Source organism: Triticum dicoccoides, chromosome 6A (assembly GCF_002162155.2).
Source record: "Triticum dicoccoides isolate Atlit2015 ecotype Zavitan chromosome 6A, WEW_v2.0, whole genome shotgun sequence".
Classification (NCBI taxonomy): Eukaryota; Viridiplantae; Streptophyta; class Magnoliopsida; order Poales; family Poaceae; genus Triticum; species Triticum dicoccoides.
Genome location: NC_041390.1, coordinates 561,146,853 through 561,168,976, shown reverse-complemented (window position 1 = coordinate 561,168,976; position 22,124 = coordinate 561,146,853). Strand labels below are relative to the sequence as shown.

At 44.2% G+C, this 22,124-nt stretch overlaps 2 protein-coding genes across 2 annotated transcripts; one reads left to right on the top strand and one right to left on the bottom strand.

Moving 5' to 3' along the window:
* The first annotated feature begins 9,942 nt into the window (after positions 1-9,942).
* LOC119314200 lies at positions 9,943-10,779 on the top strand. Its single transcript, XM_037588968.1, has one exon. It carries the CDS (start codon positions 10,031-10,033, stop codon positions 10,499-10,501), a length of 471 nt encoding a protein of 156 aa, XP_037444865.1. The 5' UTR covers positions 9,943-10,030; the 3' UTR covers positions 10,502-10,779.
* Positions 10,780-11,376: 597 nt separating this feature from the next.
* LOC119317917 (presequence protease 1, chloroplastic/mitochondrial-like) lies at positions 11,377-19,201 on the bottom strand. Its single transcript, XM_037592418.1, has 19 exons — positions 18,709-19,201; positions 18,268-18,448; positions 17,934-18,108; positions 17,707-17,839; positions 17,529-17,599; positions 16,871-16,954; positions 16,556-16,646; positions 15,910-16,430; positions 15,659-15,823; positions 15,359-15,577; positions 14,290-14,417; positions 13,978-14,167; positions 13,750-13,833; positions 13,573-13,670; positions 13,051-13,315; positions 12,779-12,941; positions 12,477-12,657; positions 12,031-12,102; positions 11,377-11,919 (listed from the first exon to the last, which is right to left on the bottom strand). The coding sequence occupies exons 1-19, from the start codon at positions 19,004-19,006 to the stop codon at positions 11,778-11,780; spliced, it is 3,261 nt and encodes a 1,086-aa protein (XP_037448315.1). The 5' UTR covers positions 19,007-19,201; the 3' UTR covers positions 11,377-11,777.
* Positions 19,202-22,124: the final 2,923 nt, after the last annotated feature.

Below are 22,124 nucleotides of genomic sequence, written 5' to 3'. Positions count from 1 at the left end.
TCTCTCTCTCAGCCCCTTTGCTCTGTGGGTGGCTGGTTCTATTTATAGAGGCCCTAGTCCTCTTCCCAAATATCGAGCGGGAAGGGAGCCAACAATGGCGGGCTAATTTGAAGGGGGACAGCTAGTATTAGCTACCCTGACAAAAGTAGTCTTCGCCTGCGCAAAGCTCTGGTGATGACGCCGTCTTGGGCTCCACGGTGACCTCCGTCTCGTAGTCCTCCTGGTCTTGGTCTCGTTGCACCGAAATGGCAACCTTTGCCTGATGCCTCGGTACTCCGCGGCTGCGCTTGCCCCCTTTGCACCAAAGAGGTAGGGAGGACATTGCGCGGGCTGGCACCCGCCTGGTGCCCCCGGTCGTCATGGCTTGCGTCACGGGCACCTCATGAGGTACCCCGCCTTGATTTCTCCGCGTGAGCCAGCCTGACGAGGCCGCGCCTGAGGAAGCTCCGCGTCGTCCGCCCCGCGAGGCTTGGCCCCTCGCGAGGGTCTTGGGTTGGTGTTGGTGAAGATGGGCCGCGCTGGGCCCCCTTTCGAGCCACGCCGCAGGCCGCGGGTAGGCAAGTCTGGGGACCCCCGTTCCCAGAACACCGACAGCAATTATGCGGGCTGGGTCCGTAAACTGAGGATTGTCCTCATTGCTTCACAGAAGGATTATGTCCTTAATGCACCGCTCAGTGTGCTGAACCTCGAGCGTCGTCTGTAGATGTTGGGAAACATCTGACATATACGTTTTGATGACTACGTGATAGTTCAGTGCGTAATGCTAACGGTTTAGAATTGTGGCACCAAAGACGTTTTTTTGAAATGTCGCAGAACATATGAGATGTTCCAAAGACTGAAATTGGGATTTCAGACTAGTGCCCACATCAAGAGGTGTGAGACCTCTGACAAGTTTCTGAATCCTGCAAACTAAGGGAGAAAAGCTCAATCGTTGAGCATGTGCTCAGATTGTCTGAGTACAACAATCGCTTGAATCGAGTGGGAGTTAATCTTCCAGATGAGATAGTGATGGTTCTCCATAGTCACTGCCACCGAGCTATTAGAGCTTAGTGATGAACTATAACATATCAGGGATAGACATGATGATCCTTGAGCAACTAGCGATGTTTGACACCGCGAAAGTAGAAATCGAGTAGGAGGATCAATTGTTGATGGTTAAACCACTAGTTTCAAGAAGGGCAAGGGAAAGAAGGGATACTTCATGAAACGGCAAATCAGTTGCTGCTCTAGTGAAGAAACCCAAGGTTGAACCCAAACCCGAGACTAAGTGCTTCTGTAATGAGGGGAACGGTCACTGAAGCAGAACTACCCTAGATACTTGGTAGATGAGAAGGCTGGCAAGGTCGACAGAAGTATTTTGAATATACGTTATATTATTGTGTACTTTACTAGTACTCCTAGTAGCACCAGGGTAATAAATTCCGATTCGGTTGCTAAGTGTTAGCAACTCGAAACAAAAGGTTGCGGAGACTAGCTAAAGGTGAGATGATGATATTATGGAAGTGTTTCCAAGGTTGATGTGATCAAACATCGCACGCTCCCTCTACCATCGGGATTGGTGTTAAACTGAAATAATTGTTATTTGGTGTTTGCGTTGAGCATAGACATGATTGGATTATGTTTATCGCCATATGGTTATTCATTTAAGGAGAATAATGGTTACTCTGTTTATTTGAATAATACCTTCAATGGTCTTACACCTAAAATGAATGGTTAATTGAATCTCGATCGTAGTGATACACATGTTTATGCCAAAAGATATAAGATAGTAATGATAGTACCACATACTTGTGGCACTGCCATTTGAGTCATGTTGGTATAAAACGCATGAAGAAGCTCCATGTTGATGGATCTTTGGACTCACTCGTTTTTGAAAAGAATGAGACATGTGAACCATGTCTATTGGTAGACATGCATGAAGAAACTCCATACAGATGGATCGTTTGGACTCACTTGATTTTGAATCACTTGAGACATGCAAATCATACCACATGGGCAAGATGACTGAAAGACCTCGTTTTCAGTAAGATGGAACAAGAAAGCAACTTGTTGGAAGTAATACATTTTGATGTGTACAGTCCAATGAGTGTTGAGGCGCGCAGTGGATATTGTTATGTTCTTACTTCACAGATGATTTGAGTAGATGCTGGGTATATTTACTTGATGAAACACAAGTCAGAATTTTTGAAAGGTTCAAGTAATTTCAGAGTGAAGTTGAAGATTGTCGTGACAAGATGATAAAATGTCTATGATATGATCATAGAGATGAATATCTGAGTTACAAGTTTGGTACACAATTAAGACATTGTGGAAATTGTTTCACAACTAATACCGCCTGGACCACCATAGTGTGATGGTGTGTCCGAACATCATAACTGCACCCTATTGGATATGGTGCATACCATGATGTCTCTTATCAAATTACCACTATCGTTTATGGGTTAGGCATTAGAGACAACCGCATTCACTTTAAATAGGGCACCACACAATTCCGTTGAGATGACACCATATGAACTATGGTTTAGATAAACCTAAGCTGTCATTTCTTAAAAGTTTGGGGCTGCGATGCTTATGTGAAAAAGTTTCAGGCTGATAAGCTCGAACCCAAAGCGGATAAATGCATCTTCATAGAATACCCAAAAATAGTTGGGTATACCTCCTATTTCAGATCCGGAAGCAAAAGTGATTGTTTCTAGAAACGGGTCCTTTCTCGAGGAAAAGTTTCTCTCGAAAGAATTGAGTGGGAGGATGGTGGAGACTTGATGAGGTTACTGAACCGTCACTTCAACTAGTGTGTAGCAGGGCACAAGAAGTTGTTCCTGTGTCACCTACACCAATTGAAGTGGAAGTTTATGATAGTGATCATGAAACTTCAGATCAAGTCACTACCAAACCTCATAGGTCGACAAGGATGTGTACTACTTCAGAGTGGTACGTAATCCTGTCTTGGAAGTCATGTTTCTAGACAACAATGAACCTACGAGCTATGGAGAAGCGATGGTGGGCCCGGATTCCGACGAATGGCTCGAGGGCATAAAATCCGAGAGAGGATCCATGTATAAAACAAAGTATAGACTTTGAAAGAACTACTTGATGGTCGTAAGGCTGTTAGGTGCAGATGGATTTTAAAAGGAAGACGGACAATGATGGTAAGTGTCACCATTAAGAAAGCTCGACCTGTCATTAAGATGTTTCCCGACAAGTTCAAGGAGTTGACTACGATGAGACTTTTTCACTCGTAGCGATGCCAAGAGTCTGTTGGAATTATGTTAGCAGTTACTGCATTATTTATGAAATCTTGCAGATAGGATGTCAAAACATTGTTTCCTCGACGATTTTCTTGAGGAAAGGTTGTATGTGATACAACCAGAAGGTTTTGTCAATCCTGAAAGATGCTAACAAGTATGCAAAGCTCCAGCAATCCTTCTAAGGACTGGAGTAAGCATCTCAGAATTGGAATGTACGCTTTGATGAGATGATCAAAGATTTTGGGTTTATACAAAGTTTATGAGAAACTTGTATTTCCAAAGAAGTGAGAGGGAGCACTATAGAATTTTTGATGAGTATATGTTGTTAACATATTGTTGATCAGAAATGATGTAGAATTTCTGGAAAGCATGCAGGGTTATTTGAAAAGTGTTTTTCAATGGAAAACCTGGATTAAGCTACTTGAACATTGAGCATCAAGATCTATAAGAATAGATCAAAAACGCTTAATAGTACTTTCAAATGAATACATACCGTGACAAGATTTTGAAGGAGTTCAAAATAGATCAGCAAAGAAGGAGTTCTTGGCTGTGTTACAAGGTGTGAGTATTGAGTAAGACTCAAGACCTGACCACGGCAGAAGAGAGAGAAAGGACGAAGGTCATCCCCTATGCTTTAGACGTAGGCTCTATAGTATGCTATGCTGTGTACTGCACCTGAAGTGTGCCTTGCCATGAGTTAGTCAAGGGGTACAAGAGTGATCCAGGAATGGATCGTATGACAGCGGTCGAACTTATCCTTAGTAACTAGTGGACTAAGGAATTTTCTTGATTATGGAGGTGGTAAAAGAGTTCTTCGTAAAGGGTTACGTCGATACAAACTTTGACACTAATCCGGATGACTCTGGGTAGTAAACCGGATTTGTATAGTAGAGCAGTTATTTGGAATAGCTCAAAGTAGCGCGTGGTAGCTGCATCTACAAGATGACATAGAGATTTGCAAGCACACATGGATCTGAAAGGTTCAGACCCATTGACTAATAAACCTCTCTCACAAGCAAGATATGAACAAACCCTATGGGTGTTGGATTCATTACAATCACATAGTGATGTGAACTAGATTATTGATTCTAGTGCAAGTGGGAGACTGTTGGAAATATGCCCTAGAGGCAATAATAAAATGGTTATTATTGTATTTCCTTGTTCATGATAATTGTCTATTATTCATGATATAATTGTATTAACCGGAAACCGTAATACATGTGTGAATACATAGACCACAACATGTCCCTAGTAAGCCTCTAGTTGACTAGCTCGTTGATCACTAGATGGTCATGGTTTCCTGACCATGGACATTGGATGTCATTGATAATGGGATCACATCATTAGGAGAATGATGTGATGGACAAGATACAATCCTAAGCATAGCGCAAGATCGTGTACTTCATATGCTAAAGCTTTTCTAGTGTCAAGTATCTTTTCCTTAGACCATGAGATTGTGCAACTCCCGGATACTGTAGGAATACTTTGGGTGTGCCAAACGTCACAACGTAACTGGGTGACTATAAAGGTGCACTACGGGTATCTCCGAAAGTGTCTGTTGGGTTGGCACGAATCGAGACTAGGATTTGTCACTCCGTATGACGGAGAGGTATCACTGGGCCCACTCGGTAAGACATCATCGTAATGAGCTCAATGTGACTAAGGGTTAGTCACAGGATGATGTGTTATGGAATGAGTAAAGTGACTTGCCGGTAACGAGATTGAACGAGGTATTGGGATACCGACGATCGAATCTCGGGCAAGTAACGTACCGATTGACAAAGGGAATTGTATACGGGGTTGCTTGAATCCTCGACATCGTGGTTCATCCGATGAGATCATCGTGGAACATGTGGGAGCCAACATGGGTATCCAGATCCCGCTGTTGGTTATTGGCCGGAGAGTTGTCTCGGTCATGTCTGCATGGTTCCCGAACCCGTAGGGTCTACACACTTAAGGTTCGATGACGCTAGGGTTATTAGGAAGACTTGTATGTGATTACCGAATGTTGTTCGGAGTCCCGGATGAGATCCCGGACATCACGAGGAGTTCCGGAATGGTCCGGAGGTGAAGATTTATATGTGGGAAGTTGTCATACGGTCAACGGAAAGGTTCGGGGCATATTGGTATTGTACCGGGGCCACCGGAGGGGTTCCGGGGGTCCACCGGGAGGGTCCACCTCTCCCGGAGGGCCTTATGGGCTGTAAGGGGAAGGGAACCAGCCCCAAGTGGGCTGGGGCGCCAACCCCCCAAGGGCCCATGCGCCTAGGGTTGGGGGAACCCTAAAGGGGGCGCCCCCCTTGGCTTGGGGGGCAAGCCCCCTCCCCCTTGGCCGCCCCCTTCCCCTCTAGATCTCATCTAGAGGGGGACGGCCCCCTTCCCCCTTCCCCTATAAATAGAGGGGCAAGGGGAGGGCTGCACCATCACATCCAAGGCGCAGCCCCTCCCCTTCCCAACACCTCTCCTCCTCCGCATGAGCTTGGCGAAGCCCTGCCGGAGAACTGCCACTCCATCACCACCACGTCGTCGTGCTGCTGTTGGAGCTCTCTTCCTCAACCTCTCCCTCCTCCTTGCTGGATCAAGGCGCGGGAGACGTCTCCGTTCCATACATGTGTTGAACGCGGAGGTGTCGTCCGTTCGGCGCTAGGATCATCGGTGATTTGGATCACGATGAGTACGACTCTATCAACCCCGTTCTCTTGAACGCTTCCGCTTAGCGATCTTCAAGGGTATGAAGATGCACTCCCTCTCTCTTGTTGCTAGTATCTCCTAGATTGATCTTGGTGACACGTAGGAAAATTTTGAATTATTGCTACGTTCCCCAACATAGATTGCCTACAAGTGACGAACATGATAGCCCTAAGGAATTTGATAGTCAAATTTCCGATCGTTGCTGTGCTATGCGCCAGCTGTCCCAAAAATATCTACCCACCTAACGGTCATATCATTGAATGGCATTTATGTCTTATCATGTCGGGCTGCTCCCTAGGCTATAAATAGCCGCCCCCTACAACCACTAGATGGTTGGCTGCTCCGCGAGAAACATATACTTGTCATTGAGAGCATTCCATCCTCCAAGGACTTTGAGCGAAAATCATCAAGTGAGGATGAACCCAAAACCCCAAACCAAACACCTACAAACCCAAGGTGATTGAGCATCACCGAAGAGATTGTTCATGTGTGGAACCGATGCTTGTTACCTTTGAGGACTGTGCATCCTCTAGACGGTTAGGCGTCATGGTCTAAAGCATCCAAGAGGAATTGTGGATCACCGAGTGACCGAGTATGTGAAGGTTTGGAAGTCACCTGAAGACTTACCACGAGTCATTGGACAAGGTCTGTGTGACCTTAGTTCAAGGAGAATACGGTGAGGACTATGTGTCCGGGACTGTGTGTTCTCAGACTTAAATACCTAGCTGCTCTAACCAGACGTACAACTGTCACAGCAGTTGGAACTGGTCTACCAAACCATTGTCTTCACCAAGATTACTCGTTCTATGTCCTCAACCCTTTTATTTCTTCATTACTGTGTTGTGTACCTGTTCATATCTGTTTGAAGACTTTGACTGAAGACATTCTCTATTTCCACAGTTTAATTTCTTCAGTCTATTTGTCTTCGTTCTGTTTTATCCTGTGCTTACGCTTTCTATACTCTGTGTTTTGTTTTCAATTCATCATGATGTCCATGCTTATGTTATGTCATGTCTGCATCTGAGTACTCATTCCGCTGTAAGTAGTTCTTCGCTTAAGAATTTCCTCACCCTGAAATTCCTTAGTGAAGAATTTATAAAAACCGCCTATTCACCCCCCCTCTAGTCGACTTAACGCACTTTCAACATGAATATGATTGGATCATGTTTATTTCAATACGGTTATTCATTTAGGTCAAAGAAAAATTGTTGTTCTGTTTACATGAATAAAACCTTCTATGATCATACACTTAATATAAATGGTTTATTGAATCTCGATCGCAATGATACACATATTCATAATATTAATGCCAAAAAATGCAAAGTTAATAATGATAGTGCAACATACTTGTGGCACTGCCGTTTAGGTCATATTGGTGTAAAGCGCATGAAGAAACTCCATGCGAATGGACTTTTGGAATCACTTGATTATGAATCATTTGATGCTTGCGAACCATGCCTCATGGGCAAGATGACTAAGACTCCGTTCTCCGGAACAATGGAGCGAGCCACTAACTTATTGGAAATAATACATACCGATGTATGCGGTCCGATGAGTGTTGAGGCTCGCGGCAGGTATCGTTATTTTCTGACCTTCACAGATGATTTGAGCAGATATGAGTATATCTACTTAATGAAACACAAGTCTGAAACGTTTGAAAAGTTCAAAGAATTTCAGAGTGAAGTTAAGACTCATCGTAATAAGAAAATAAAGTCTCTACGATCTGATCGCGGAGGCGAATATTTGAGTTGCGAGTTTGGCCTTCATTTGAAACAATGTGGAATAATTTCGCAATTCACGCCACCTGGAACACTACAGCGTAATGGTGTGTTCGAACGTCGTAATCGTACTTTATTAGATATGTTGTGATCTACGATGTCTCTTACTGATTTACGTCTCCAAGATCCCGGCCAGTCCCGATCAGATGCCTCACACCGCCGTCACCGCAGCAACTTGCCATCGAAGCCCCCCTCACTGCTGAGGGAACACGACTAAAGCCATCACCTTCAACCTCGACTAGGAACCGCAGCAACCACCGAGCGGTGCACAGCGAGATCCGCCACGGTGGCCTTCACCCGCGCCAGGGGACTGCCACCAGAATGGATCTGACCTGCACCTCCGACCACACTCCGGCACCCACACCGCCGAGGCATCGCCGCACGCCTCACACGGCAGCAGCCGAACGCCCGCCCGCCAAGACCCTTCCTGGCCAGGCCTCGCAGCGCCGCCGCCGCCATGGCTGCGCTCGCACCGCCACCACCGCCAGTGTCGGTGTACCACCAGCATCCTCCATCCTGCTACGCCCCACGTAAAGCTTCGGGGACAACTGCCGCACTCCCTGCCGTGAGCACCCCAAGGACGCCTGCCAGCACCGACGCACACCAGATCCGGGCCGAGATCCCCGGACCCGCGCCGCCAGCCTGCACCACCGACCCGCCCCTAGCCAACCACCGCCGGGGGCGAGTCGCCGCGGCACCACCGGTCCCTGCACCGCCAGCTCCCGTAGGACCGACCGCTGGCCGCCGCCGCGCGCCGCATCCCCCGAGCAGCGCCCAGCTCCAACCTCCGAGCGTCGCCATCCGTGGCCGCCAGATCCGGCCGGACCACGCCAGGCCGCGCCATCCCGGAGCACCGCCCCGCTCCAGCCAGCACCATCAGACCACGCTGACACAGGCCAGACGCGCGCCGCCGCCGATTTGCCTGACCCCAAGAGGAAGGCGTCCCGCACCGCCGGAGAGCCTCGAGGGAAGGGGGGGCCCCACCGCCGCCGAAGCACGCACGGGCTTTGCCCGACGGCGTCCGCTGGCAGCGGCGAGGGAGGGGAGGGGAGGTGGGGGGTGGCGGCGGCGGGGATTAGGGATCCGCCCGGGCCGCTCGCAGGAGCGGCACGGGAGAGATGGGCACAAGTGTCAATCCGTAAGGCATTTTTTTTACACTAATGTAGATATTTTCTTTGAGCAACTTAGCTTATCTTCAACACTGTATTTGTCCACGTCTAACCCGTTCTCATACATTTCAAATGAGATTTAAACAAACGGATGATTTTCATTTACATGAGACTACATTCATTTTATTTCTTTTTCTTTTTCTTGACATTTTTGACATATTCATTAAATAAAAGTGGCCCAGCTCAGCCTAGTCAGATTATTATTTTTTAGACATACAATAGTTCGAAACTCGTTTTCCTTTCCCGTCACGACAGTGGTGGCTAGGGCAAAGACCTTGTCCCCTCTAAGCTTCATCAACGAGCCTAGGATTCGCCTCTCCTTTATTTGTCATTTTGTGGCCGCGGTGGTCGGAAGGAGAGTACTGATGCTATTGTTTTGGCTAGTAGTCTAGATTAGGAGATTTTAGTCCTTGCAGGAAGAGCGCTCGGGCGAATGTCAACGATTCACTTTTGAGTTGGTCTCATGGGCTTCGATCCTTCTTGAGTTCGTCTTTCGGGACGGAGTCAATGGAGCTTCGTCGTAGATTATTGCTGCCTCCTTGGAGCAATAAGGCTAGGGTTTTTGTCATGTGTGCGCGATGACAAGATCTGATGTTATACGCTTTAGATTGATTCAAGGGTTCAACGGTGACAACTTCGGCTGCAATGGTTGTTAGCACACGTGCACTGTGATTTCCCGGTTGTCATCAATAATGGCAGGCCAACTCTCATGGACGGATCCTGCTACAGTATGTGAAGGATTTGGGCCTCGTGCCTAATGTCCTAATCTAGATCTGCCACGGTCGACTCTGATAGGGAAAGGACAACAATAACACGTCAGCGGCCCGCGCTGGTGGCGGTAGTGTCAATGGTTGGTTCATGGACATCAAATAATCTTCTTCTCGGAAAAAAGAGAGTATATTTTAGTATTAGATACATCCGTATCTAGACAAATGACAAGAATTTTGGGACGGAGGGAATATAATTTTATTATGTTTATTAGAATGTTTTGTACGTATTTTTTAGGCTTGGCCACACATCAGGCACCATAACGCAGTACTATTTTTTAGACTCGAGCTACCTACCTCCCCCCTCATCCCTCTTCCTCCTCGCTAGTCGCCACTACCACTACCCATCAATTCCAATCCGCACCGCGGCTGCAGACATGTCGGGCAGCGCCGGCGGCGGGCGGCGGGGCTGGAGCCCGTTCGACGCGATCCGGAGCTTCCCTTCGAATCCCGAGTCCCTCATGTCCCAGATCGACGCCGCCATCGCCTCCACGGAGTACGCCCGCGCCTGCGCCCTCCTCGACCCCGCCCCCGCCTCCACCTCCTCGCGGCCTCCGCGCGGCAAGGGAGAGAAGGAGGAGGAGGCGTCGCCCGCGGCGCGGGCGCCTCCTCCCCCTGCCGCCGCCTGCCACGACGCGCGGGTCGCGGACGAGGCGTACCGCGCGGCGTGCGCGGCGCTCGGGGCCGGGCGGCCGGACGCGGCCGTGCGGTCGCTGCGGGCGGCGCTGGCCAGCTGCCCGCCGGAGAACGCCGCGGCGGTCGCCAAGGTGAGGTCGATGCTGGCCATCGCGTCCGCGCAGCTGCACAGGCAGCAGCACCAGGCTCAGCAGCAGAGCGGCAGGAAATGAGACGATATGTACTACTCGCCTGTTCGTCTCAGCAGGATTGGTTTCTCCTCGAATTCGTTCCCTGTTGTATGTCACACATGTAACTTGTTTCCTCAAATTCGATCATTGTTGTCACTAACTGGGAGAAGTAATTATTAGCGCTATAGTAAACCATAGCTGCCTGGAGAGTTATACTAGTGAAGATAAGATAAATGATCAGACGCTTTTGTAAGTTTATTATTGCCTTGATGGCTGTCTTCGGAGGCAGGAATTTTACAATTCAGGGCCTCTTTGATTCACAGGATTTTGAAAATGTAGGAATAGAAAAAGTATAGGACTGCAGTGGCATGTCAACTTGAATCCTATAGGATTAGCAAAGAGTTTTGATGCCACATGAAAAATAAAGAAATTATAAAAAAAGGTTGGAGTTGATGTTAGATTTCCTATGAAATGTAGTACAAAAGATTTCATAAGATAAATTTCTATGAAATCCAATCCTATGAATCAAAGGGCCGACATAGGAAAAATTCTTAAGAATTTCAATCCTTCAAAAATCCTAAAGAATTCCTTTGAATTAAAGGAGCCCTCAATTCTTGCAGAAATCAGGAGATGTTAAATCTCTTTTTTTTTTGAGCATAAGGAGATGTTAAATCGGTCGGTTGTTAATAGCAATCCCACTTAATTAGCGCTCAGTTTTAGAAAAGGCCCACGAGAGGTGCATAGGACCCACCGTACTCATCCAACAACTGTGATGCTTCTAATCTTACGGTCGAGAAGGTCTGATAAGGATCAGTAGTGTTCCCTAGCGGTTCCTAGAGAGTAGTGTGATCCCTAGCATTTCTAGAGAAAGTAGTGTGATCCCTAGCATTTCCAGGGATTTATGTTCAGAAAGGACCTTGATCAACCCAGCTGCGAAAACATTTATATCTTTGGTATAACAAGTTACAGAATATTCAGCTAAATTTTGAGCAGGTTCTCATCAGCTCTTAATCTCCTATCAGCAACTTGGTGTACAACCGGCTTGTTTGAGCACTGATTGCAGAGGGGGAAAGGCAGCAATGGAACTCTGTTTAACTATTGTGCTTCGCTCAACACCCTCAACTAATTATTTCCCCTAAAAATGGGCGCGAAAAATAAACAACCGTAACCGGGCTACAGACAAGGTGATCAGTGCTCTCGCCACGCAAACTCATGTTACAGCGCCAGACCATTCTTCATCAGTGAAGCAAAACGCTGAAGAACCTCTGCTCGGCGCAGGCCCCCGACTGAACCCTGCCTGGGTGGGAATGGAGAGGCCTCACAGGCACTTTTTGATGTCTGAAAATAACGACTTCTCTTTGTTTGCTGCCTCGACGTCGTCAGGCGATGCTACGGCCACCACAACCCCATTGTCATTGATCATTTCGACAGCATCGGCAAACTCCTTGAAATCCTTCACGCTGCCACACAAGAAACAACATGATAAGAGATTTTGCACAAATACGTATACCTGGGACGATTCTGTAAAGTGTGCTCAAGGAATGTGCAATTTAGACCATAGAAATATCTACCTGGTTGCGAGTATCTCTTCGCGCCTTTGCTGGCGTTCCTCCTCAGTGATTCCCAACAAATACCGCATCAGACTGAAAACAGCAAAATCCAATTTATTACTCTATGTATTCCTTCATGGCCTATGATATTATATGCATGCATATTTTTGTCTTGTTTATGTATGTGTTTGCAACCATGATCCAAGTCAAGATTTAACTTGGTTGCAAACAATACTAAGAAAGGGTGGGTTATCTCCAACAAAGAACAATCAATACGTAAGGACATGCATAACAAATGTTCTAGGTTGGGTATCAACACCGATATTCTTATAAAAGAATCTTTGTGGGCACAATTTCAAGCAATATGGACCAGCAATAAGCCACTGGTTTTCATAAGCCCATATCCACATCATCGAATGGGGGTTGGTTATTGTGCACTATGCAAAATAGAGAGGATGATTATGTACCTGCTGTAACCTTTAGCATCTGGTAGCTGGTAGGAATCAACATCCCCTATGGTTCCAATAATAGCTTTTGTGAGAGCATCATCATCTACCTCTAGTTCTCTGAGGAACTTTGCAGTCCCATCATAGACATCTAGTGTTTTCAGCAAGTTCGGATCACGGTATGACAAATAGGAAAAGACCCCTGCAAAAGCCAAAAGGAGACAAAATATTTACGATAATGTAGAGCCAGCACAGAGTGTGTAAGGTACTTAACTATTGGCATGAATGTAAGTGGGGCAAGAACAGGTATAAGATCAAAGTACCTGAATGAGTGTCAAATTCACAAAACCCTCCATATGCGCCACCACTAACTCGAACGCGGTCCCATAACCATGTGTTGCTTATGTGCTTGGATATGACATAGGCACTTCCATTAAGCTGGTATCCACTTTGGTATAGGTTTCCAGCTTTTCCAACATAATTAACCTTCAGGCAACAGATAAATTGAGGATCATTCAGTATGTCAAAGAGGGAATAATCATCTTCCAATAGCTGCTCAAAGCTAATGTCAGAGAACCAGACAAATTATCCTTACCTGTGTAGGGATAACAATGGCTTCATTAACAGAAGGCAGTCGAGAGAGCCATGGATCACTTCCCAGGGATGGGGCACTTGGCAGTGCATCAAGAAATTTGGCAATATGTTGACCAGATTTTTCAAGATTTTTTGAGTCGCTGGTTATGTTTATCAAGCAACCTTCCTTAGAAAATAGAGACTTCCTCATTTCCTCGAGTGATGCAGATATTCTGTCCCAATCTTGATCAATCCTCGTCTCCAGGTCTCGTAAATACTCAAGATAACTGGCAATGGCAACAAATAAATCAACATGTGAAATCAAAAACAGAATGCCATGTGGATCAAAATAATAGCTAATGGTGGGTTGCTAAGACCACAATGAAGCATATTAATATTAAGCAACCAAGACTGAGTATCAAAAGCGCAAGCTATGGTACACTACATGTAGTCATGTAAGTATGCTCACAAGGCCATAATCATTTCAATAACCAGCTGACTTAACAATCTGCAAATGGAGTGTATATAACATAAAGAATCTTACCTAACACCACCCATTTGTTCTGAAATCCATCCAGCTGCATTTAACTTGGCATCCATTCTGGCAGCTGCTATACCGTGGCCACTACCCCTCAATCGATTCTGTGTCCGAGAAATCATTAGACAACAAAATGCATGCATGCATATAGTAATATGAATCACAAATATACTAGTTTTGTACCTCCATTCTTGCTTTACTTTGGGAAACAAACTGCTTGAACCTCTGTTGTTCTGTGAACTGAACATCTTGAAGAAGACAGTTCATCTGCAAGAACAGAACAAGGATTTATTTTCATGATGCAGATGTAAGATCAGTAACTGGGATGAGCATTAAACAGATTAAGCATGTCCTCCACCCTGTCATTGCCTTTGGTAGTATGATCTACACAGACAAAGATCATAAACATACCAGGTGAAACAAATCTTCTACTCGCGTTGACATTGCTTTTCCCCGAACGACAATACGAGTAAGAGGATCATCTGTTCCCTTTATTGAAGATGTTAATGGGTAAACTGATATGCCTCCAGTTTTTCTCCCAATCAACTGATTAAGCTGCACGAAGTCCATGTCTTTCGTGCCCATCTCCAGTAAGGATTGGCTAGAATGAACATCCAATTAGTTGAAATACCACGTAGTATATTTTCAGAGAGAACAGCAAAATATATTCAGCATTTCATGGTAAATAGAAATAATGTATTGATCGGACTTCGGGGATCTCACCAGAACAAAGGCAACAGTTGTAGATGTTCTTTCTTCATAGAACCCATATCAAATACAACTTCGGAGTAAACTACATCATTGGTGAAGAGATCATGTTGCAAGACCTTGACACCGTTTATCTCCCCCACCTAAATACACAATTCTAGAAATGAAGATTATACTATTTCAACTGATAAAGCAATAAAGTAAAGAGATGGTAGAAACAGGCCTCCTCGGGAAACAAAATGGTAACGCAACCTCCTAATAAATAGTTCATGCATCCAACATCGTCAAACCATCCTCTCTACTTTTTGAAAGGAACTTCTCTATATACTAATGCCTAGTTCGGCTGAACTCCAGATTGAATTCTAGGATATAGAAATTGAGTATAATCCTGAAAGATTTAGAATCTTAGATTGATAACTTTGAACTTTGGCCTACAAATGGCAGAACATGTAGCTTCTGACCTATTTACAGGACAGAATCTGTAACATCGGTTGTCTTGTTCAGTTAGGCAATCAATGAGCATGTATGGTAAGGAGGCTATTTGCTAGTCTCTAGTTAGCTTTTGCTGTGGTGACAAATTATTGTTTATGGAAGTTACCTAGGCTGAACAAAGGACATTTTGTGTCAACACAGAGTCAAATTTCCATTTTTCTGCAAGCAAGGTTTGGGAGAGGAGGAAGGAGGCTGACAGACCACATCACCGTGTCACCACATATCAACTCTATCAGCCACTACTAGTAGTTACATATATTACAGTGCAATCAAGTTCTGAACAGTAATCTTAACTCTTCCAAATGCTAGATTATTTGAGGGGGAAACATCATATCACCCAAATCAGTAGCTAAAGAACAAAGCACCTTGCTAAGTAATGCAGAGACAGAAAATTTTCACTGAACTTTGACCTATGTGAGCAGGCCTCTGGTTTCTTTCCCAATCAGGATTTGGAAAACTAAGAACTGATACGGTCCGACTTCATATTGAAGTAGAATTCATATTTACTATAGCACAACTTGACCGATAATTTTTAGCCAACCTAGCCTAGTACTTTCAGCCGATGTAAGGATATTGTGAGTCAAAAAATTACCTCTATTGGTACATGAATAGGCTTTTTAGGGATATCTTGTAGCGACAGGCTAGGAACAGCTTTCAGAGCTTCTGGAGGATCTGGAGTCTCTTGTTTGTCCTTCAGCTCCTTTGTAGCACGTGCCAACTCGGCAAGATCCTCCTGAGTCATGCTAGACTTTACTTGTTTTAAAATTTCTTTCTCAGCGGCTTCATCACGTGAAGCTTTCTCTGGATCAGGCTGCACAACAAATTATTGTTAGAGGTAACAACAAAAGGCTCATTTCATACAGAACTCTTAGGTGGAAGGTTCTCTATAGACCTGCATTTCAACTGTGACACGATGCACATTGTTTAAAATATATTTTTCGATGAGCGGGGAGAATACTGCTTTGGATCCCTTCTCTGAAATGCGTGCTTTGAGTTGCTGCAATGGCTGTTCATATTTCAGAGGCTCGAAAGGGTCCATATCATATATCCATTTTCCCTGCAATTGTTGTGAAGTTGAAGAAAATATTAATATGCCCAAACATATGTGTCTGTTTCTTTTTTTACATATCACGAATTTCATACCATTGAACGAAGCATTAATGACAACCCTCGAGGAAATGATCCCGTGTTATTCTCCCTGAGAGAGAATTCGATCGTGTTCATAGATGCTTCCACTGCTTCTGGTGCAAATCCCTCCTCTGCCAAATTCTTCAAAATTTGCATAACCAGCTCTTCAACTTTCTCAATGTTATCCTCAGATACACCTTTCAAGCCTATACTGAATTGGGGTTGAAGAAGCTCATCCTCAACACCACCTCCCACAATAGCCTCTCCTAAACCACTTTCAAGAAGAATTCTTCTAAGTGGTGAAGCGGGAGTGCCCAGCAACAGGTGATCCAGGAAACCAAGTGCAAGCTCTGTCTCTACGTCCAGTGGCTCCTCTGACAACAGCCAGTTGGTGCAAACCATATATTTCTTTTTCAAATCACCTTCTTGGCCAGCAGGATACTTCTCTGCAATCCTCACTGGCTCTTTGAAAAGTTTCTGAGGCATAACCTTTGATTCATTACGAGCAGGGCTGGCTTCAAACAGGTCAAGGTATTCTACAGAAGGGAGGCAAGACAAGAAAAAAAACAATGGTGTCAAAAAAAGAAAAAGAAAATACAGCCAAAGGCTCAAAAAACAACCCTGTAAATAAGCACGACTAACTACTATATGGACACATTACCACTTAGAATTTGTAGTCGCTCTTTTGTGTCATCATCACCGTAGAACCAGATCCTAGCATTGCTCGGATGGTAAAACTTACTGTGGAACTCCTGAACATATGACATCAAAAGGTTGGGATTCAAAATTTGAAGAAAATAATTAACCAATGTTAGCTTATTGGTGCACTACTATAGAAAAATGGACTCGATGGTCCTAGAAGCATTCCTCTTTTACTTTCCAGTAAAAAAATCACTGAAACTTATAGTTTTCTAGAGGAGCAAAATGACAAACTAAGTATCATTTCATGAAAATAGAAAATTAGAACCGAGGAAACCTTGAATTCTTCGAAAGTAAGCTTTGGGATATCATTTGGGTCCCCACCACTATCCACACCATACGTGTTATCAGGAGAAAGTGCCTGTAGAAAGCTCAAATATGTTAGGTACTCTTGTAGCAACTGCATCTAAAATAATGATATGAGAAACTGGCAAAAAGAACTGGGATCTGATGAGAACAGCGCAAAGGGATATTCACCACTGGGACTATTAACACAAACTAATAAACAAGGAAGCATCAACTACAGAAGTATAGACTAGAGACAGTTGAAACTACAACTTGCTAATGTACAGGTGGAACTGCAACAGCAATCAGAAAAGCAGAATGAATGCAGGTGGAAATGCAACAGCCTGGACCCGCATGTCAGTTCTTAGATAAGCAGCTCCTCATAAAAAAGGCGTGCAGTTTGTCAAGCAGCAAAGCCTGAATTTAGTCCTAACTGATAAAACTATACAGGGATTGACCAAATCCGATCAACTATACGGTGAAACAATCATTGGAATAAATGTGTTGAAAAGATTCTGAACACATTAGAATAAACAGCACGGTGATTCTAACGCAGTATCATTCCAAGGATGATAAAAGTAACACATAAGCAAACTCTCCTACTGAATAGAAGTCACAGACTGAAAAACAGAATCGAACAAATCGCTAACCTGTTGAGACACACGGCCCATTATGTTATCAGGTTGAGAGTAGACTCCTTTCATCTCGTTGAAGACAACACCTACAGTCAAATGTTAAAGCATTGCATTCAGGGACTTTTGAGGAATGAGCAGACCTAGCTCACATCCGAATGTATTTGCTTCGCTAAAATAGCCTGAGTAATCAAACCTTTGTAGGATATCTCTTCTTCGGGGCTGTTAAGCTCATAATGCCAACCTTCCTGTTGAAATGTTTGGAAGTCCTCAACACACTTAGGGAAAAATACAGCATCAAGGTATACATCAACCAAGTTATAGAAATCCTGCAAAACAACAACAGAAATTATGATAATGCTACAAAAGGTGGTGCTGAATAAATGGCTGGAGCAAATCAGTGACTAATAGAATAGGTGTCACCTTGGTGTTTGTTGATGCAACTGGATAACACGTCCGATCCGGATAGGTGAACGCATTCAGGAAAGTATGCAGACTACCCTTTAAGAGCTCAACAAATGGCTCTTTCAAAGGGTACTTTCTTGATCCACAGAGAACACTATGCTCAAGAATGTGAGGTATGCCAGTCGAATTTTTCCTGGTAATAAAGGAAACTTATTCAGAAACCACATAACAGCTTGCATGCAATGTTATGCTGTTTACATCTTTCCTATCTGTGAATAAGTTTCCCTGCTTTGCTTTTTGCGTGATAATATAACATCAATGACACCACGAGGCAAGGACTAGATGCACTTACGGAGGGGTACGGAATACAATGCCGAACACTTTATTCTCATCATCGTTTGCCACGGACATCACTTCTGCGCCTGTCTTCTTGTGCTTGTAGAGAACAGCAGCTGATTTGCACTCGTCTATGACTTGTTCAGATACCTTTTCGAAGCCTAGCTTTGCCGCATACTCATGGACATCATCGGTGTCTGCTTACGGAATAATGAAAAAAGGTCATGCGCTGGCACATTCATTCTCGAGCTACAACTTTTTATCATATTCCCAACAGAGGTTACTTGAATAACAAGCAGTGTATCTCCAGCTATCCCATAACAAATAAACGAGCAGAGCAGCATACAGATGCAGAGATCCGAGACTCAACGCAATGCAACCTAGACGCTACTAGAGACATGGAAACTGCAGGTAAAACAGTCCATAAGCAGATAGACGGGTTGGGGCAAAAGCTCACCACTGGGCACAGGGGAGGGCGAGGTGGAGACGGCGGGGACGGAGAGGCGCCTCGCGAAGCCGGGCGCGGTGAGCGGCCAGTACCGCCCCGCGGCGTGCAGGTGCAGCGGCGCGGCCGCGGCCAGGAGGCAGGACGAGCCGCCGCGCGACGAGGAGGAGCAGGACGACGCCGCCGACGAGGAGGAGGTCAACCGGCGACGCGGCGCGGAGGAGGAGGCGGCGGGCACGAGGGGCCTGGGCCTGCCGCAGCGCTGGAGGAGGCGGCGGCCGGAGGTGCGGAGCAGCGCCACCCGCTCCATGGCGTGGGTGTCCAGCTTGCCGTCGGCTCTGGCTGGGGTTTGCTTCTGCCTGTGGTGGGGTGGATTGGGGGAGGGGGCAGGGCCGCACAAGGCAGACGTGGCGGCGTGCGTGCGTGCGTGGTAGCTCGGCTCGATTCGATCGATGGATGCGGCTAGGCTCTCCCTGCTGCTGGGCTTTTTCTCTGGGGTTTTGCCTGCTTGCTTGGGCTGGAAGAAGAAGGGAGGCGAGGAGGAAAATCCTTGGTTTTTTTAGCTCTGGATCGATTTTCGACGGGGGGAAAATCGTGTGGTTGGGAGGGCGTGGGGTGTGTGAGAGTGAGCTATGGTGCACCCGTTTGAAGTTTTGGCGTTTTACGGACGTGTTTGTAGCGTGTACACTGGAGAAGTCTGGAGCTTTGCAACTCTTGGTTGAATTCTCGTTGTAATGTGTCCATTCGATATCTAGTCCAGTCTCGACTCTGTAGATGCTAGACTACAAAACTCAAGTTTCCTGGTCTAAACACAATTGGCGCTCACACGCGCCTAAAGCGGGCCACAAGGAAACTTAATTTTGAAAAAAATATATAACAAAATTGGAAAATGATCGGGGATTTTTAAAAAATGTGAAATTGGAAAAATACAAGTAAAAAGTGAATTTGAAAAGGTTCATGAATTCAAAAATGTTCACTAATTTGGAAAAAGGCCATAAATTTGAAAATTGTTCATTAATTAGAGAAAGTGTATGGACTTGAAAAAAGTTCACAAATTTCAGAAAAATGATCTTAATTTTAAAAATATAAAGAATAAAAAAATTCTGATTTTTAAAATAATTAGGCATTTTTTGATATATTTGAAAAACCCCGCATTTGAATAATATTCACCAATTCAAAAGGTTCACCAATTTAAAAAAATCTCTAATTTAGAAAGGAGAAAAATAAAAACAAGGGAAAATGAAAAAGGAAAAAAAACGCAAACATAAAACGACAAATGGCATAAGAAAGAAAAAATCAGTTCAAAAGCTTCTAGAAGCTTCATAAAACCTGAAGTGTGCCACAAATTATGTTATGGTGCCATTACAGCCATACTAGCGATATAAGATGGGACGACCCATTTGCGTAGGACGGGTGTCCCGGAGCAACTAATCAATGGTTACCCCTTGCGGGGCTTTATTTTTATGTACGCGTTTTTAGGTTTTAGATGGGTTGTTTTCGGGGAATTTTCAGTTTCTGCCTGGTTTTCCCTAGGTTTTTGATGAAAAAATGGGGAAAAAATGCGCGAAAAAGCACAAATTTACTTCTGCGAGAGGCATCGGAAATTGAAAAAATGTGTTTTATTTTACTTTTGGAGAACATATTTGCTTCTCGTGGAGGCACATGTTTGCTTTCCTGAGAGGCACAGAAAAGGAAAAAAACATGTTTTCTATTATTATTATTTTCAATGAGAGGCACATATTTGCTTCTCATGGACGCAGAGTTGTGCTTCTCAGAAAAGGAAAAAATTTATTATTATTTTGCTTTCGTGAGAGGCATATATTTGCTTCTCGTGGAGGCACGTATTTTCTTCCCCGAGAGACACAGTTGTACCTCTCGCAAAGGGAAAATATGTTTTTTTGCTTCCGCAAGAGGCGCAGATTTGCTTCCGCGAGAGGCGTAGTTGTGCCTCTCGGAAAGGGGAAAATGTAGGAAAAAATATGCTACCGGCTCCGGTTTTTTCTTTTAGTTTTTTTCCATGAGAAAAAAGGTTCGTCGAAACCTATTAACATGAGATGTAGTTTTGAAGCCCAACGCGAGAAATCCAATGATAAAAATAGTTCCGGATTTGAACGCATGGTTTAAAAGATAAAATGTTTTGAATAAACGAATCTATGAGGAAAAAAACTCCTAGTTGCGGCAAGTGGCGTAAATGCAGCATTTTGGCGGTGCGCGCCACTTGGTGAAAACACCAAGAAATGGTTTGGGAAAAGTATGAAAATCACTTTGGGTCGAACTTTTGGATACATCGAGCCTATTGTGGAATGACTGCCTGACTTGCCTGTCTCATTACGGCCCACTAGAAGGCGGATTGACCTTCTGTCTCATCCTGATGCCATACATCCCTGAGATGAAATTTGCTCTCGCCTCAAGAAAAATAACTTTGGGACGGACTACTTTTTTCTTTTCTTTTTTTTTTTAAAAAATACATGCTAACTTTTTTAACACGCGTTGAATATTTTCAGTATACAAATTGAACATTTTTCTAAAATGTCACAAACATTTTTTGTATGTTATGAACATTTTTTTACAATTCAGGCACATTCGTTTTAAATGAAACAAAACATACTTGTAAACGTATCAACATTTTTTTTAAATTACATGATTTTTATATGATTTCATAAACATTTTTAAAACAATGTCATGCAAAAAATAATTAAATGTCTGAACATCTATAGATGTCACGGATATTATTTTGAATGGTACAAAGATTTAAAAAAAGCGCAAACAAAGTTTTTACATAACATTGATAAATATTATGTGAGCTAAAGATAAATTAATTAAATTTTGAAATATAAACAAAAGTAGAAAACGATGAAATAGAAAAAAAATATGCATTTTGCTTGCCGCTCTTTTTTTTCTTTTGTCAAAGCTCGTTGCTTGTCAATGAAAGGAGGCGTGCATGTTTGATCGATGTTGGTCTTGCCTTGGTAAGACTGTCTTATCATAAGGTCGCCACGTAATGTATAAGTGGCAGCAAAAAATGGTATACGATGAGATATCTTTTAGTGTCATATCTGGTAACTAGATATCCCTAGATATGTGATTATAGTATTGTTTCTAGGAGATCGTCTCTTAAACGGGCTATATCTAGAAGGACGAATCGGGAATATCTAGAAGGACGAATCGGGAGCAATACCTTGATAGAATCAGACATCAACTTTGAAGTGGAGGCAGTGCAACACGCAGAAGATCATGTGGGCTCTGATGTGGCTATTGTGCTTGAATATAAGGAGCAAGCCCTGGACTTCGCAAAGGTTTTATACACTCACTGCCTCCGAAAAGCAAATGAAGTAGCCAATGAGTTAGCAAAGAACCTTTGTAGTGAGAAAAATTCTGGTTTCTAGGACTCTATGTTCCCTGACTTTTTTCTCATCCCCTTTTAAATG